The following is a 16,998-nucleotide window of genomic DNA, read 5'->3' as shown; positions in this document are numbered from 1 at the left end:
CAGAACATGTACTACCTCAATTCCAAGTTTGTAGAAGGAGCAGGAGACTTCCTTTTTGCCTTGTTGTATTTAAGGAAACTTAAACTCACTTTTTTCTTCCATGCAAGTACTCTGAATATTAATTTATATGAAAGGAGAAAATAAGCTCTGTTGTTCTTGTGGAGCTAAAGAAAGGCAACACAAGAGATGTTGGAGACAAGAAAATTAATTTAAGGAGAGAGGGTTTAGTTTCTGTTCCAAAGATTGCTTGTTTTATTCAAGCAGCCTTTAGGGGAAAACTGCAGTAATCTTCATCCCAGTTTGCCAGCTGCCCCTGCTTATTCCAAGTGAGGGCCACCATGATATTCATGGCCTGTGTCTGAGGCAGTTACCCATAGAATCATAGCTAGGAAGGAATACATGAGTTGGAAAGGACACACAAGGATCATCAAAGTTCACTCCTGGTCCTGCACAGGACATCTGCAAGAGACACACCATGTGTGTGAGAGTGCTGTCCAAACACTCCTTGAGCTCTGTCAGGCTTGGTGCTGTGACCAGTTCCCTGGGGAGCCTGTTCAGTGCCCAGCCACCCTTTGGGTGAAGAACCTTTTCCAACTTACACCTGCCGTGATACATGCTGTTACAGAGGTCATACAGCCACAGGTGCTGTGCTGCTCCATGCACTGCCTGGGTCACAACCTAGCCCTTTTAGCTACAAATCCTAAGTTACAGATTTTCAAACTAAGCACTCTCAATAACCACAGATGGAGGTACAAGATGTAACAGGACACAAATAAACTTCAGACACTCTTCAAAACTGCAATCCAGTATCTCTTTCCCGTTTCCTTGTATGTATTTTATCTTTCTCTAAACAGAGTAAAAGCCCAGTTTGAGCTGATTGCTTCTATTTCCATGGTGATGAGGCTGTGAACAGTAGTAGACCTGAGCTCCACAGCTGAACACCATCACTGGTTTAAGTCCCACAGGTAGCACACACACCAAAGTCTGTGGAAGGATTCTATGATGTGAGTATGAAATTCAGCAAGATGAAACTCTTCAAATGCCTCATGTGTACATCTTCAGTGCTACTTCAGACAACAGCTTGAGATGCCTGTTCTGCAAGCACAGTGGCCCTAGGTTTTTTCTCTGTAGGTGATAGAAGCAAGTTCCTGCAGAGATTCTGACAGCCAGGGATTTGGAAAGCTGGAGCAACCACACAGACATTTGTATTCACCTGGGCAGGATAAATTTTAGTTTGGGTTCTTGAGTTGTGGATGCCAGTGTGGGGGAGTTACATGAAGTAAATGATTAGCCTTAACATGAAGGCCTACCTACATCCTTAAAAGTTTGCCTTTGTGTGGTTCCAAATGTGCAGCGATTTGCACATGTATTTCCTTCTGTCTCTAGTGAATTGTTTGATGTTCAAACTGGCTCTGGAGGAAGCTAGGTTTTCTTCCAAAGACAAGTCAAATAGATAATACTTGAATGATTTAAATTTCAAGAGCCGCCAGAGACTGGACCAACAAGTTCTGCAGGTTGCTTTTGCCAGATCTGCTCAGGCCAAGGAAGCCTGGGCAACAACAGCCACCCTTGAGGGAGCAGGCCCCACCCCTCCAGATCAGTTCCACTGATACATAATCTAGACGACAAAAAGAAAACATGGTCCTAAAAACTGAAACTACACAGGTAAAGGTAGTTCCTGAATCAAGCAAATTTAAGAATAAAAAGAAAACAAACAAAACAAAAAACCAAACCACTTTATTCCATAATTATATTTTACTCAAGTTTTCAGTCAGCAAGGAATAGTTTTCTGCCCATGATACTTTCAATGATTCTGACATTCTACACTAATGGAACTTCTCTCATATTACAACTGGCCCTAACCAGAATTGTAACCTTTTTTGCTTGTTCCATTCAGCAATCTATGCAGACATCCTTAACAAAAACATCTAATAAAGAAACTACAGAGCATGCAATCTTACCCTAGTTTACATAATGCAGCACATGGCACATTAGAGTACTCCTTTCCAAACTTAATAAAAAGAAAACAGCACATATCTTAAAGTGGGCATTTTCATAGGTAATTTTTACACTGAAAATTAAGATACCATTACAGTAGAAGAGGGGAAAAAATATTTTAAAGATTATTTTTCCCAGGAAATCCAAGTTACTGCTTTTTCATGAACTGCTGGAATGAAGATAATCATCCTTAGTACTCAAATCTGTTATGGAGCAGTGCTTGTCAAGAGTCCAACTGCTTTTTAAGTGAATGTTTCATTAGTTTGGTAGCCTACAGGGCACAATTAGGTATTAGGACGAAGCAAGGATGAATATGGCTTTGCTATGTTTATAGCACCGTTGGGTTTCACAATGGCAATCTGACAGCTGAGGGGGTTACAATCCTGCAGATACATAAAGTAATACATCTTTGCACACACAGATTACATACCAAATTATTGCCCTAGCACAAACCTGTTGGTTTTGTATCTTGTACAGGACAATTAGGACATACCTGTGCTACATGATGAAACAAACTACCAAACCAAGTAGACAGGTTTTACTTAATACCACTAAACTTGTAGGCAACCTCTCTCAAACATATCTAACAATACAACTCAGTATACTGAGCATACACTGACTAGGAATGCACTGTATTATTTGTAAGAAACAGGACGGAGCTAAATACCAGCTGGTACAGAGATTTTCTGTGCCTCTCCACAGAAGCTGAGTTGCAGTGCTGGAATGACAATTTGCTGCTGTCTTATATAGTTCAATCATCAGCAAAAGCACATCAAAAGACTTAAAATTCACAGTCAAGATGATAGAGGAAGTTTTTCCAACAATACTAATTTGGGTTTCAAGTTTAAAGTAAAAGGAGGTAGTGCAGTAAGGTTCAACCCAATTTTACTGATGCCAGGTATATTTGCCAGTGGCCTGTGGGTTGTCTTGTAATGTGATATTTGAAGAGGATTTGTTTCCATCAGTATGTGTGTGTAAGAAAACATCAACTGGTCTCCTGGTTTAACATCTTCTCTTTTGTCATACCTGTAAAGAACAAAGAAGATTTATTTTTATTCCTTGCTTTACCTATTAAAGATGGCTATTACTGCAGAGGCATCCAAGATGAAACACAAAAATGAACTAACATCTTCAGTTACATCTCCTGATTAAATAGTACTAGAAGAGGAAATAGTATTTTTGAAGAATGTAGGGACTCAGTCATTCCATGCAAGTCTTTCTGCTGCTATTGTGATATAAATCACGACTCCTAGAAAATTTCTTACTAGTTGTCTATTTGAATTCAGTGGAGCAAGGACTCCAAAGCCTAAGATTGTACGAAACTGGACCAATTTTTAAGTTTTACTCTACAAGAAATGCATTTGGAGAAACGTGGAGGTGGTTTTGTTTTGGTTTGAGTTTTTTGCTGCTTTTTATTTGTTAGTGGGGTTTATTAGTAATTCTAAAAAATACCTTATGTGGTACTTAAGCAGAAACCCTTTTCTTCTGGTAGTCATACATTAGAGTAGGAGCCTCAGAGAACAGCAGGGAGAAGACCTCCTTGAACGCTGGAGGAAAGGAGGAGCCTGGCAATTACAGTACTAATTTGGCACTTGTTATTTCTAAGTTCAGTTCCCTGATCTACTACATGTTTGGGCAGGTCACTTTGGGTCAGCTTTTATAAACTGTTAAAGTACAAAAATACATATAAATTATATATGTAATTTAAAAAAAGTACTGAGTTCTAGGACTATTTATTATGTACATTTAGGGTTATTTCTTAAAAGGATTTATGTTCAATCTAGCTTTTGGCAGTGATGTGAAAGATCTAGTTTCAGCCAGTTTTCATCTGATCTAAGCCAAAAACTGGAGTTCATTATCTCTTAAGAGCTGTATGAGCCCCTTTAATCTTCTAGGAATTGAGACAGATCTCCCTCACTGTCTCATGAGGACATGGTTCTACTTTGCAATAGTTATTTGTTCTCTCACTGAGGAGAGTCAGGTAAAATTTATAGCTTAAAGCTTAGGATATTCACACTGGACATGGCAGCCTGTTCAAGTCCTCAATCCACCAACTTCACAGGAGAGGAAACAGGTAAGTTCATTCTAAAACACTCCATAAAGCACTGTTAGGCTCTGTAACCTCAGTGAAGAGCAGTGCCCCTTCTTCACCTTTTCTGTTCTGTGAACTCCTGGGAGCTCCCAGAGCTCCAGCACTTGGAGTTCCCATTCTTAGGCCCCTGAATCCTTCCATACATTTCAAAGGCATCTTACTCAGGCTGTGACTTTCCTTGCAAACGTGGACACAGGTAAGGAAGCAGTGCAGTCCCAGCCCTACATACCCTTAAATGCACCAGGATTAAATCCAGCCTGCATCTTTGCAGGCCTGGCCTCTCATTGGCCTGAATTCCCTGAAAAAAATGTCTACTGATCTGCTGATATTTTTATAATGCTGCCTGACAGGGAAGTCATTAACATTTAAGCTATTTGAAGGAAGTACTTTACAGAAAACCAGAGGTTTTGTGTGAACTGTTAACTAAAATTTTGGCAACTCAGGAAGGACCCCAGGCTGACAGACTTCATTTGTGTCACTATATTCACTATATAATGCAGAATTAGACTGCACACTGAACAGGTGTTTTCTACTTTTGAAAGAATTGCATGCTAATTTCACCTGCTATTTCCAAAAATATCACAATACCCCTTAGGTTGGTAGATACATCCAAACTGGCAGAAGGAACAGCATTACTGTGTAACAACCTTACCAACTACTAATTTCACATTTTCTTCATCAGCAAGTAAAAGGCCTTTCATCTGGCTCCATGCATTTCTAAATTTTATTATTTTTAAATACTTTAAGCTTACACAGCATATTTATTCAGGGTTCAAAGAGACTACACTAATTGAAGACGAGATTGTAACACCTGTACCATGTAAGAACCTGCATCAAGCTCCTTTCAATCACCCTTTGAAGAAAAATAATAGATTGCTTGCATTTTTCTTGAGGCAAATAGATCTAATCTGAGCACACTACTGAAAGCTGATAACTTTAAGACACTTTTATTTATGGACTGCAGTTATCTGATGAATCATCAGCCTTTACAGCCACCCCATCCCTAATCTGTTTCCACCTGACATATACTGTCAATGAAGAGGTTAAGTTAGTTTCCATCCATCTGAAAGGATGTCAGTTTCTTGGACAATGAGAAAATGGACAGTTGGTGCCAATAAACTTTGCACTGCTGTGCTGTCAGACCAAATGGCAGTCCTGTGTATGATGCTCAGTTGTGGATTTTGCCTGACATTTTTAATATGAAACATTATGCTGAATCAGCCCTCTCTTTAGCCTTTGATTTGCTGAGTACAGTTAGAAGTGAGAGAGAAACTGCTCTGTAGCTGTAACACCATAAAACATTTATCAGTGACAGGGATATTATTCATTCACCTTCCAATCCCACCAGGCCTTAAAAACCCAAAGCAATCCAACACTCACCAACTCAGAAAGCTCATTGGAATGAAGCACTACTGAGAGAGGAGAGTTGTATTCAGAGTAGTGTGTGTATTTAAGTACATTTTAAAACCCCGAATATTGAAACATTTTAGCTAGCATGCACATTCTATCCCTTGTACTCTAGCAGCTTAATGTCTCCTCCCAATTAATGGTTTAAGACTTCCTCTAGATTCAGCATACAAAAAACCAATTTGAAATAAACAGTGGATAGGTAATTGTGAAGGCTTTTAACAGTCTGTACCATCATCATGAGAGTGCTTGGAAATAAAAAGGCATAGCAAGATCGATGATTTTTCTAATTCCCCTGGAAGCATTCTCCCCTTCTTCTGCTTCACTTCCAAAGTACTTTTACCTCTAATCATACCAGTAATTAAATTATGTTCATCTGATCCTGAACACAATGACTGGGGAAAAAGAACTCTATGCTCAGAATACTTCTTAAATCAAAATCTGTTTGTGTTGCTTTTGTTTTGTGCAGTATGAAGGGAGGCTTTGTGTCACCTTCTAATGAATCATTTTCATTAAGTTAATTTTCATCTGAATTAAAACCTTATGCTTCAGCTGAAGAGGTAGGCTTAAAAATCAGAAAGGTGCCTACTTTTTGGTTTTCATCCTGAAAAGCACATGATGCCACATCACAATGTCTCCTACTATGCATTCCAATATTCTAACTCTTTTTACAAAGTGTCCATATATCACTGCTGGTCATAGTAACAAAGCACTCAACAGCCTTCCCTCAGAGCTAATGAATGTGTTCACAGCAGCAGCTTCAATGCCATCTATATGAGAGGTGCTCCACATAAAACCAGACTTTCAATATTAAAGTGTACACAAGCCTCACATTGCCACACATCATTCAGACAAATAATTATGCACACTGTTCTGCCAAGAAAGCTCTGTTTCACAAGGTCTAGTGGGGTATCAGACCTAGCTGCATTAAACATATTGGCATAAAGTTTGGTAAGCTAACAATTTTTGTGCTGTTTCTGATGTCTTTAGAATACCAGAATTACTAAGGTTGGAAAAGATGTCTAAGAGCATCAAGCCAGATTGTCACCTTAGCACCATCACCACATTCACCATTAAACCATGGCCCCAAGAGCCATATCCAAACTTTTAACACTTCCAGGGATGGTGACTCCACCACTTCCCTGGGCAGCATATTCCAATGCTTGACAACCCTTGCCATGAAGGATTTTTTCTTAGTACCACACCTAAACCTCACCTGGCACAACTTGAGGCCATTTCCTCTTGTCCTTCAAAATGTTCTATGCTATACAGGCAAATCAGAATCAACCAAAACAATGAAAAAACCCTGCAGTGCTTTATTTCTGAAATGGCAGCACTGCAAACATCAAAAATTGCCTGAAGATTAATACTGTTCTTAAACTGGTTTAATAAATATGCTGTACCAGAAATTGTGTTTGCAGTACTTGTCCCTGTGCATATGCAAAAAAAGAAAAAGCAGGCTACTGGCCTCAGATGAAAATACCTCATTCAGGACATACCTCCAATCAGAATTGATTTCTAGAAACCGAGAAACTCCCGTTTGTGCTGCAGCCACATCAATGTGAACAGAGACATCTACATAAATAAAGAAAATAGAATACAGTTTCAAAATTCTTCCAAGTACACTCTGATTAATAATAAATTAACAAAATATTAACAAAGATGATGCGTGTGCCTAGTTTGAAGAAGTAGTATGCAATACATGAAAAGATATACTGAAATTAAGATTAGGTGAACATACCTCAAAGCCAGCTTTACATACCTGCTGTTGAAGGTACCAGCTCATGCAACTTTTGAATTGCCACTCCTCCAGGATAATTGAAATGTGAAACATATAAAGATGTTCCTGAATAAACAGCATTGAGTAGAAGATGGATTACAATAAAGAATGATCCAAGTTTGTACAGCCAGGATCTCCGGTAGTTATTCAGACTGTTGAGGAAGAGAAAAACAAGGAAGAATAAACTGTTATTTTCTTTCACAGTGGTCACTGACTACTGTGACACAATTGTTACAGAAACTCCACTTCTAGATAATAAAGATTAATAGAAATTTTATTAACTCTGTATGGCATATATTTATTACCAATTTCTAGAAGATCAACTTCTAGTAACATTTAAATTAGAATATTCTCATTAATAAAACTAAGACAAACTTATCAATACAGCTAAGTATTTCTGTGTTTAAAAACTTCAGCTATGAATATATTCTCTTTTAAAGAAGTTTAACTCTGAACTTTAATTTGTTTACTCAATATACCCAAACAGAAATATTTAACTCCATGTTTCACAAGCCTCACTTGTGTATTGAACCAACTCCTGAAGTAAACTGTGCTAACAGCTCAGGAGTACTGGAATATGTCTTCTTTTCTGGTAAATAAAGTGCATTGTAATAACCTAACAGTAAAATTAGGGCTCTACTCTCAATTCTCCTCGACTTCCCAAATAGTCCCACCAAAGCATTTGCTTTTCTGTGTTTCCACTTCTCTCTGCAGTCAAATGGGTACAAAGACCTCAAACGCCTTTCGACAGCACATGAATATTTCAATATGATCCAGAGGTCAAGATGAAAAAAGTGCATAAAAATAGTACTAATAGTTTTCCTTCTGCATTTTCAGAGGGGAAAAACCAACAAACAGGATTTTGAACTTACATTCGTGAGCACATTTTAGCAGCCACTATGTTGAAAACAGGGAAAGTGTAGATGATGAAACGCAGCTCCTTGTGTGGGAGAAACGAGTACAAGAAAATAAAGCCCAGTGCTGGCAAAAGTAAAATCCGAGTTCTCTTCTCTGTTACCCCTAAAGGTACAAATATTATGCTGCATCCCAAAGCACGAGGCAGGGCTGAATAGAAATACCACAGGAAAGGAGAGGTCTTCAAGGTGAAAAGAGTTAAGGATGCTTTCACTGCTAACAAGTAAAGTAACTATTTTTTAGTATTCTTAAGTAACATTAGTACTCACAAATTTTGCAAATATGAAGTATAGTTTTTGTGTACACATTCCTCCAGCCTTTCATTTTCTGTCTCATCTTTGGAGAACTAAAAGCAGTTGCTTAATTACATTCTCATTACCCAACAGAGACACATCGAATGGCACTAATGATGGGCAACATGAAACACCAAGGGGAAGAAACCTGGCTTTATACTGGTAGAACACAAAGAAGCAAGAAAAAGCAGAGGAGACTTACAATTTGCAGAAACACCTAAGGGATAGACACTGTCTCATAAGTTTTAAATAGTGAAAAGTAGAATCTAACACCCTGAGTCTCAGGAGTAAGTCACATCAAGACTTTGCTATGGCTGGTAGTGTTCTTTTTCTCTGGATGTTTCAAAGGATACTCCCCAGTTGGAACTTTTGTTTAAAACTGTGTTATACCAGAGCACTTTCCCCTCAGGCCACACAAGCTGCCTCCAAAACAGAGAATCCACAGCAACTGTTAACCCTAAAAGAATTAAAGAGATACAAATCTGCATGAACTAAAAACCAGGGAAAAGCAAACTAACACATCCAAATACAACACATACAGCACATTGAGACCAACATAAACTGAAATACGCACTCTAAGCCTCACCCAAAACCACAGAGAAGGCTGAATATGTCTGTTGTGCAGAGAAGGGAGGCACTTCTGAACAGATGCCTTTAAAAAAGCATGTTAGACACAAATCCAATTAAGATTCACCCCACTCCAACCCCAGATTTGAAAAAAAAAGCTTTAATTGAGGTTTGTTTTAGAAAAGTACTAAGAGCATTAAATGTAACAAACGCTAAGAAGCTCATGTTAACTTCAAATAGTACTAAATAAATTTTTATTGTAAAGCTACAATTGTTTTTTGTTAAGTTAAAAAAACAATCACAAAGTTTGCTACTAGTGGAGGGAGAATGAGAATTAGGGATGAAAGGCAAAAAGAAAGCAGCAAAACTGTCAGCCCTATCTCCTCCACTCAGCTCTGTGCAAACTGCTCTAGTATTTAAGGATTTTGCTCAAATAGGAAAGGGGAGTGCCAGTGATTAATTCCCATTGGATCTCCCAACTCTTACATCATGAGGTGCCTCCAAATGCACCTGGCATAACTGTTTAGTGTTTCTATTGTGCACTCTGTGCAAGGGACAGCACGCTGCCAGGGGTCATCATCACATATCTGACAACAGCATTTTCAATTAGGGAGGCTGGTGGAGCAGCTTAGAGTATTTATGTGCATATACACATGGGTCTTCCATGGATTGGTAGAGACAAGGGAAGTTTGCAACCTCTCCAGCATGGAGATCACTTAAGCTATTAAATTTAATTTAACAATGGAATAGAGTTGAAGTGCAACTCTCCCTGCTTGGTATCTCTGTCACATAGTTGTATTTTACCCTGGGACTCAGCTTATCACCATGGCAATAGATACTACAAGTGATAATATGCACAAGTAGCTACAGCCAGGTGCCAATTGTACTGAAGTCAACTTGCATATCTCAGCCTCTTTAAGATCAGGACATTATACTGTGAGCATCTAAAGACAGAGGCCACAGTAGCTTTCTCTGCTCTGCACACTTCTATTCCCTCACACCGAAACTTCTAAAGAAATAGAAAATCTCGTCATATTATTAGCGAATAGAATCAAACTAAAACAATAACAACTCACAACATCCCACTAGCCCTCTGTCCACTGCCACCCCTCAAATAAAAACCCCTTAAGGGCCTCTCAACAGATGAATCTGTGAAAACTCCAGTCTTCTCTTGAACTTAATGCCATTTGCTTTCTTCCAAGCAAACACTTACCCAACCAAAACATTCCAGCAGGAACAGCATGGGAAAGCACCTTGAAAATGGAGATTCTTTTAGTTAATAACGTCACCAGGAGCATGAGGCCCAAGAATATGCAGAGCTCTGATCTGAAGACTATAATTGCCAAAGCTGAGAACCAAATGAATGGCCTTTGCTTCTGCTGTATCCAAAATGTCAATGCCAGGAGCACTGCAAAAAAAAAACAGCAAAACAAACAAAAAAACCCCAAAACACATCACTCAACATACTGAACTATTTATTTCCTAAAGGGTAACAATCAATGCTATCTTCTTGTTCCTCTAACTTCCCAGCAAGCCTCTCTTGGTCTTCCCAGCATTTCTAGCCCAGAAATTCTTCCTTTGTTAGAGAAATGTAATTTGGAATAATGCACAGCTTTATACTGTTGATGCAAAAGTAATTAGGAAAAGTGTAACCACAGAAGGAACAAATGGAAACTCCTTCTAGGCAGTGTATTTAATTGCTGTTGGTGGGGGGGGAAGAAAAACAAACCTTAAGGGAGTACTAAAAGCTTCTCAAACTATGATTCATAATTATTATTGCTCAATATCAGCTGGGCAGTTTAGTTTATTCTCTTGGCTAAGTATATTCTATATTCATGATAACACAAACCCATTTCAAACACATAAATGAGACTACAGACTACTGCTGAGGGAGAAAGATCTATAAATTCATTCACATGATTAGGTGGGACACAACCTATCTCTACAGATGAAGTTGTCTCCTTTAGCTTAAATCTCGACATAGTAACGTGCTCAGGATTCTAAGGAAAACGTGAAATACTAAAGTACAAAATCATGAAACAACTTGTATTTCTTAATATGCAAAAATTATCTGAGACATTACTAGACACTTTATCTGACAATTCAGACACTTTACCTGACAATTTATCTGCTTTTATTTATCATTTCTCATCTGTACAGGTTCTTACATCAACCTCACAATGTTAGCTGAACAACTTGCACTGAAGCATTTAGTGACTCAGTAAATATCTGTCACATATGATTAATCTTCCTCTTCATCAGCTCTGGGGGAAAACTGTGTATGTAAAGAAGGGCTTGACATTGGTTTTTTAGGGTTTTTTTAAATATAAGTATAGAAATTGCTGAATTTGTACACAGCTTCAGAAGAGGAAAGTGAAGATGGTGCAGTAGGAGTTTCTTCTACAATCCCATTTGAAAGTCCTTTCCTATGCAGATGAAGTTCACAGGGTTTCTTTGAACTGCAGGTATACCTCATCCCTTTTCATAGCTCTATGCTTTATGCATTAGACATGTGAACCCAATCCTCTAGCTAATCAAAGCCATCTGACAAAACCTACATGCACTCAGATTCAATAAAACTTGATTGAACACACACCGTAAGCATAGATGGAAAAAAGAGAATGAAATCTCAAGCTTTTTAGTCTTGTTATCACACAAATCAATCAAGTAGATATGTCAATTTGGTCTGACCACACTTTTCCTGTGCTTTAACTACTGATACATTTGAAAAGAAGTTTTAAATTTTAAATTTTTTCCTATGAAATACCTACCAAATGGAAGTGCAAACACATTAGGGAGAGTTCTTGTACAGTAAAACATCAAATGAAACTGAGTAACAGTGATGAGACAGAAGATTGATGCTGTAGTTGCTCCAAACTGTTTTCTAACTTCTTTCTGCAGCCTCCATAAGGTGTAAATCACACTGAGCCCCAAACTTCCTCGGACTATCAGGAGAATAAAAACAGGAATCAAAGAGTAGTATCAGATGGATCACTGATGAACAGCCATGTTATATAATGTAATGAAAGACATTCTGAAGATTAACACTTAAGATACCGCAATTTAACTACCTTCAAAGAAACAAAAAGCCAAAAAAAAAATTCCATTTAGTTTATCTGTTCTAATCCACTTTTAACTTTTCTGGTAGTTCTGCACAAAGGTCAATGCTTCCATGCCAAAGTTAACAACCCTTTCTGAAGTGTACATGGGGGGGAACTCTCTGAAGAGACTTGAGACACTTGTTATTTCTACACTGCCTGACCTTTGTTAGCAAAGACTTTCTGGGGGCTGTTAGTTACTCCCAAAGAGGGAGCTGAATGGACATGCCGGCCCCAAGTACCACAGCGTGGGTTTTCCTTCACTGAGCAAAAGAATATCACAATTTAACTATTGGTCCAAATGTAGCAACTATGTTTTAACTGGTGCTCTAATGGGTGACATCTCTGAGGATTCAAAGTTCTCATACCTATCAGCTGGGAATAAAACTTGGACATTCTTAGCACAGAGAGTATGTAGATAGCCGGGCTGGAAAGAGCAGCAATAAAAATTGGTCCAAGGAACGTTCTTGGGACAACTCCAGGAAATTCATGATGGTCATACTGCAAAAAGGAGAATCTACTTAAAATAAGCAAATTAGAAACAAGGGAAAATAAATCATTTTCACACCACATTTATCCAACAGATACTGCAGGGAACTGCCATCTTTAACACTGTCCAAAAATTGAGTTATTATTTTCAATTTACCTTATCCAAGTCCAGCTGGTGGTACACCACATCATGGATAGCTTGTAGGTTAAAGCTTTCCTCCACTTTTGTAAAAGGACAGACAGTTAAATGAACAAAGGCCACCACAATCAGCAGCAGCAGCAATGGGAATGACCGCCCACTTGAGCTCCTCTTCTGAGCCATCTTGGGTTTGAAATTCAGATATATTCTATTATCATTAAAAAGAAAATTAAAACAAATTACATAAATAACATGGCATGAAGTGTAGCATCAGAAAAAAAGATTGATGATGCAAGGAAAATGTACTACAGCAGTCAAAAAGTTCTAACAAAGACTAGTAAGTCAAAAACTCCAGGAAATTTTTTACTAAATTCAATGAATTAAGGTCAAAATATATTTAGAAGCATTTCATAATTTATGCCACCATCTATAATTGTTTTAATTTTCACCTACAAAACCTCAAGACAACATAGACCCTACTTAAGAAAGTACAACGCTTTGCATTCCATACTGCCCCGCTGCTGAGCGTCACCTCAGTTGTGTCTGTGATTAGTGGGACAGACAGCCTTGTAACCCCCCCTCACTTGAACTGCACACTGGATTTACAGATGGTCTCTAGAACACTCTCTTGTTTGTTCAGGGCTCCAAAACCAGTGGGAGAGGATCCAGGAGGATGAGAAATTGTTGAGAACACAACTCTGATCTCCCGAGTTTGCCAGCAGCTCGGGCTGGACTTGGCCAGAGAAGGACAAATCCCCCCTGGCACCCACACGTGTCACCATGGCAGGAGACATTCTGTGTCCCTGCTTCACACTTCCAGCCAGAAATGAAGGGCCCCTCTCCCTGGTGCTTCACTTCACAACACTGCTGAGCCATTCTTATGGAAGTATTTATGTTGTATTTTATCATTACAATAAAATCATGTGTCCAGGTGATGCCAGAGCAAACCTATTTTGTGTTCTTTCAATTTAAGCTTCCCATTTTTTTTAAGTTTACAATTTAATAAAAGACAAAAGATTTTGTTTTTTCTTGCTCTGTTTTCACAGAAAAAAAAAATTCTAAACCAGCACTTTTAAGATCCAACTGGGGTTTTGGTTAGAGGTGTTTTCTCCTGTGTTTTGGTCTAAATATGTCCATCAAACAGATGTAAGATAGTTGGCAGATTTCCTGGGATCACTTAGCAACTGCCTCCTAGAGCTACCTTTTCCTGAATTGATGTTTGTGCTGCTCATTAGTAAAAACAAGTGAGCTCATGTTCCTTGTATTCACAATGAGCACCAATAAATGCTGAAATTTGGGTACTCCCTGTAAACTGCATGTATCTGCATATTATTTTAAACACCTCACTGACTGCATCTCTTTTTCTGATGATTGCTTCTGCTGCAGGCTGCAACTGAAGCTCTAAGCCTGAGCTCAAAGACAGATAGAGAGCCTAAATAAACCCTTCACCCCAGGAAGCAAGAACAGCCTTTTTAACCTGTGCCTAGTATTACTTCTTTGCAAGAATGGATAACTGTGGTTTGTGCTGCAAGCGAATCCTCATCCCACAGAGTAGGAAAAGAGGCATGGGACTGACACCTCAAAAAGTGTCTGGCAGGAATTAAGTCCCCGCACAGGGCAATTTATGTTGCACAAATTCTCTCTGAATTCTCCCAATAAATGCAGAAGAATTTCATGATTCTGGTCAAACTTAACTGAAGAGAAAAATGGACACTGCAGGGTCAATCCACAGCTGCACACAGCAACACAGCACTTGAGCAGCTCAAGCATCAGGTGAAGCAGCATAGTGACCTGCAAGGTAGGCACTCCTGACTCCCAATTCTCAGCTTCTTAACACTGCAGGTATTTTAGGACCCAATAAATCCTTATAAAAGAACCCAAGTGCCAAGAAGCTCTATTTTTATTCATTTTAAACTGCATCATCTGCATAACAATGAGCTGTTACCATCACCTATAAATACTGCACTCATTATCCTCTGACCGATCTACAACACAGCCTGCTCCTGGTATCTTTAGCTGATAACCACATGAGTAATCAGTCCCCAGCTTCCTAAATCAGAATGCAAGTGAAGTTACAGAGCCCACACAAAGTTTATTACAAGCTTTTTTTTTTTTTTTCCTTTTTTTTACATCTTGTTGACTCCAATCCTTTTGTATGTCTGAAACAAGTAAGCACGACTTGTATATCCTGGAGATAATTATATGCATTATAAATACTGAAATTCCCTGAAGGGAAACATGCTAGAAGATAAAAAACCAAAGCATGAAGACAACACCCAGGTTTCTGAGATAAAGCCTAATAAATTCAGTGGTCTTGTCAAGAATCAAGATAATTTGCTCTGTTGAAAATTGATGCTGACAAGCATCAAAATTCAAGTGGAATTTACCAAGACAGGTAAACACTGAATTTGATGATTAAAATAAATTTGCTATATAAAGGCAAATACTTGCAATTACAGTTTTTTTATTTTTTTAAATGCCAAAACCACAGAAACAGCTTTTCACTTAATAAAAATAATTTAATAATGAAGCTTAGAGAATAATCATAAGCAATACACATAAGTTTGTCCATTGATTATATTCTGGAAACTTCAGAAGAATCTTCCTCAGGCCTCTAAAACACAGTCACATTGACTCCCTCCAGGAATCTACATCAAGACTGAATCATACAAGAGCAGGGGTCTTTAACACAAAGGATTCATCTCTTCCTGGGACTAAACTGGGTGGGAAAAAATTTGGATTTTCATTACAAAAAAAAAAAAAAAAAAAAAAAAAGCTGAGAAACTTCCATCAAAAATGGTTTGTTGCTGTTTTATACTTTTTCAATGGAAGTATCATTAGTTCACATAGATTTTTTACTCTTCCCGTGAAAAACCTACCACATTTAGCTCACTTACATTTTTCACATATGCTTCAGAAGAGCTGTGATAGAGTCTGGCAGTCAAATTGTGTGTTAAATCTGTCTGCAGAGTCATTTCACTTCCTCACACGGAGGAATCTAAGCAGAACCACCAAGCGCACCCCAGCACAAGCTCTTCCCTCTTGGGCTCGATGTAGCTTCGGCAAAACCCATTTTGTATTATCCTAAATTTCCATGGCTTTTTTTCCTATGTCTTAATAGCTCTTCCAAGTTTGATCTAGAACTGATACATCAATGAGGTCAGATTTAAACCTTTTAGTTGCTGGGACTGCTTTTCCTTGTATTGGGAAAAAACTGCAGTTACTATTCTCATATACACTTCCACATGAGTTTCGAGATTAGATTAAAAAAAAAAAAAAAAAAAAAAACAATGAAAAGCAAAACCACAAAAAACTAAGAGGGTAAAAACAGAAGAGAAGGCTGAGGCAGGAAATACAGCGTGGGACGCTACCAGACACAAAGCTACGACGAGGCGATAGAGAAAGAAATGTCACTCTTGGGGCCGGGGAAGAAACCTGCAGAATGCTCTCGACTGAAACCTCTCCAAATCCAACCCGCGCCCCCATCGTTCCCGGTCCCAGCAGGGGAACCCGGACCCCCACCCGATCAGCCCGGCTCAGCCCAGCCCAGCCCCACAGGTGAGCACTGGGGCGGGTTTGAAGCGCCGCCCGTGTCCGGTCGCTCCTGTGAGGGGGCTCCATGAGGGCTCCGGGCCGAGCCCAACACCACGCGCCGCTCCTGCAGCCGCCGGGCCCCAGCGGCAGGGCAGGCACCGCGCCCCGCGCACACCCTCAGGAGGCGGCTGCCCTGCCCGGCCGCGCTCCCTCCCTCCCGCCGCGCCACAGCTCCCGCGCCCGGGAGGCGGAGAGCTGGGGCGGCAGCCCAGCAGCGCCCGGCGGCGCTCCCGGAAACGCCCTCTGGCCGGGCAGCGGCAGAGGCACGGGCAGCTGGCGGCTCTCCCGCTGCCCCGTCCCTCCCTCCCCGCCCGCCCTGCCGGCCCGGGCAGCGCCCGCCGCCGCTCCCGCACTCACCGCGCGCGCGCCCACGTGGCCGCCCCGCAGAGGGCGCCGGCAGCGCGGGAGCGGCAGCGCCAGCCCCTCGAGCACGTGACCGCCTCCCCCGCCGGCCATCTTGGGTGAGGGCAGGGCACGCCCCCGGCAGCAGAAGGTCTCCGAGGCGGCTGCCGAATACAAATGGCGGGCGGCTCTGAAGCCCCTACGGAGCCCGTGCTTGCCCTTTCTCATGATGGCGGCGGCGCTCTCTCTGACAGCTCTGCCCCGCCCCCCGCCCGGCTCTCAGG

At 40.2% G+C, this 16,998-nt stretch overlaps 1 protein-coding gene across 2 annotated transcripts; it reads right to left on the bottom strand.

Annotated features, from left to right (window-relative positions):
* Window positions 1–1,738: 1,738 nt before the first annotated feature.
* On the bottom strand, window positions 1,739–16,744 carry ALG12 (ALG12 alpha-1,6-mannosyltransferase). Of its 2 annotated transcripts, none has more exons than XM_058805447.1 (10): window positions 16,730–16,744; window positions 12,797–12,986; window positions 12,519–12,651; window positions 11,824–11,997; window positions 10,266–10,460; window positions 8,839–8,942; window positions 8,150–8,373; window positions 7,260–7,429; window positions 6,997–7,072; window positions 1,739–3,024 (listed from the first exon to the last, which is right to left on the bottom strand). In XM_058805447.1, exons 2-10 carry the CDS (start codon window positions 12,959–12,961, stop codon window positions 2,793–2,795), a joined length of 1,473 nt encoding a protein of 490 aa, XP_058661430.1. In that variant the 5' UTR covers window positions 12,962–12,986; window positions 16,730–16,744; the 3' UTR covers window positions 1,739–2,792. The 2 variants fall into 2 exon arrangements, with proteins under 2 accessions (XP_058661430.1, XP_058661428.1); XM_058805445.1 differs by lacking the exon at window positions 16,730–16,744 and adding an exon at window positions 15,676–15,851.
* Between the last annotated feature and the right edge of the window lie 254 nt (window positions 16,745–16,998).

Source organism: Ammospiza caudacuta, chromosome 5 (genome assembly GCF_027887145.1).
Source record: "Ammospiza caudacuta isolate bAmmCau1 chromosome 5, bAmmCau1.pri, whole genome shotgun sequence".
Lineage (NCBI taxonomy): Eukaryota > Metazoa > Chordata > Aves > Passeriformes > Passerellidae > Ammospiza > Ammospiza caudacuta.
This window is presented reverse-complemented; position numbering and strand designations above follow the sequence as displayed.

What these genes read in the sequence shown, in the direction of transcription:
- ALG12 (XM_058805447.1), bottom strand. Translation starts at nt 12,961, where the DNA reads ATGGCTCAGAAGAGGAGCTCAAGTGGGCGGTCATTCCCATTGCTGCTG. An exon ending in GTTTTATTCCCAGCTGATAG is followed by an intron (nt 11,998 to 12,518) that starts GTATGAGAACTT and finishes TTCTCCTGATAG; the next exon opens with TCCGAGGAAGTTTGGGGCTC. An exon ending in GCTGGTACCTTCAACAGCAG is followed by an intron (nt 7,073 to 7,259) that starts GTATGTAAAGCT and finishes TTATTTATGTAG; the next exon opens with ATGTCTCTGTTCACATTGAT.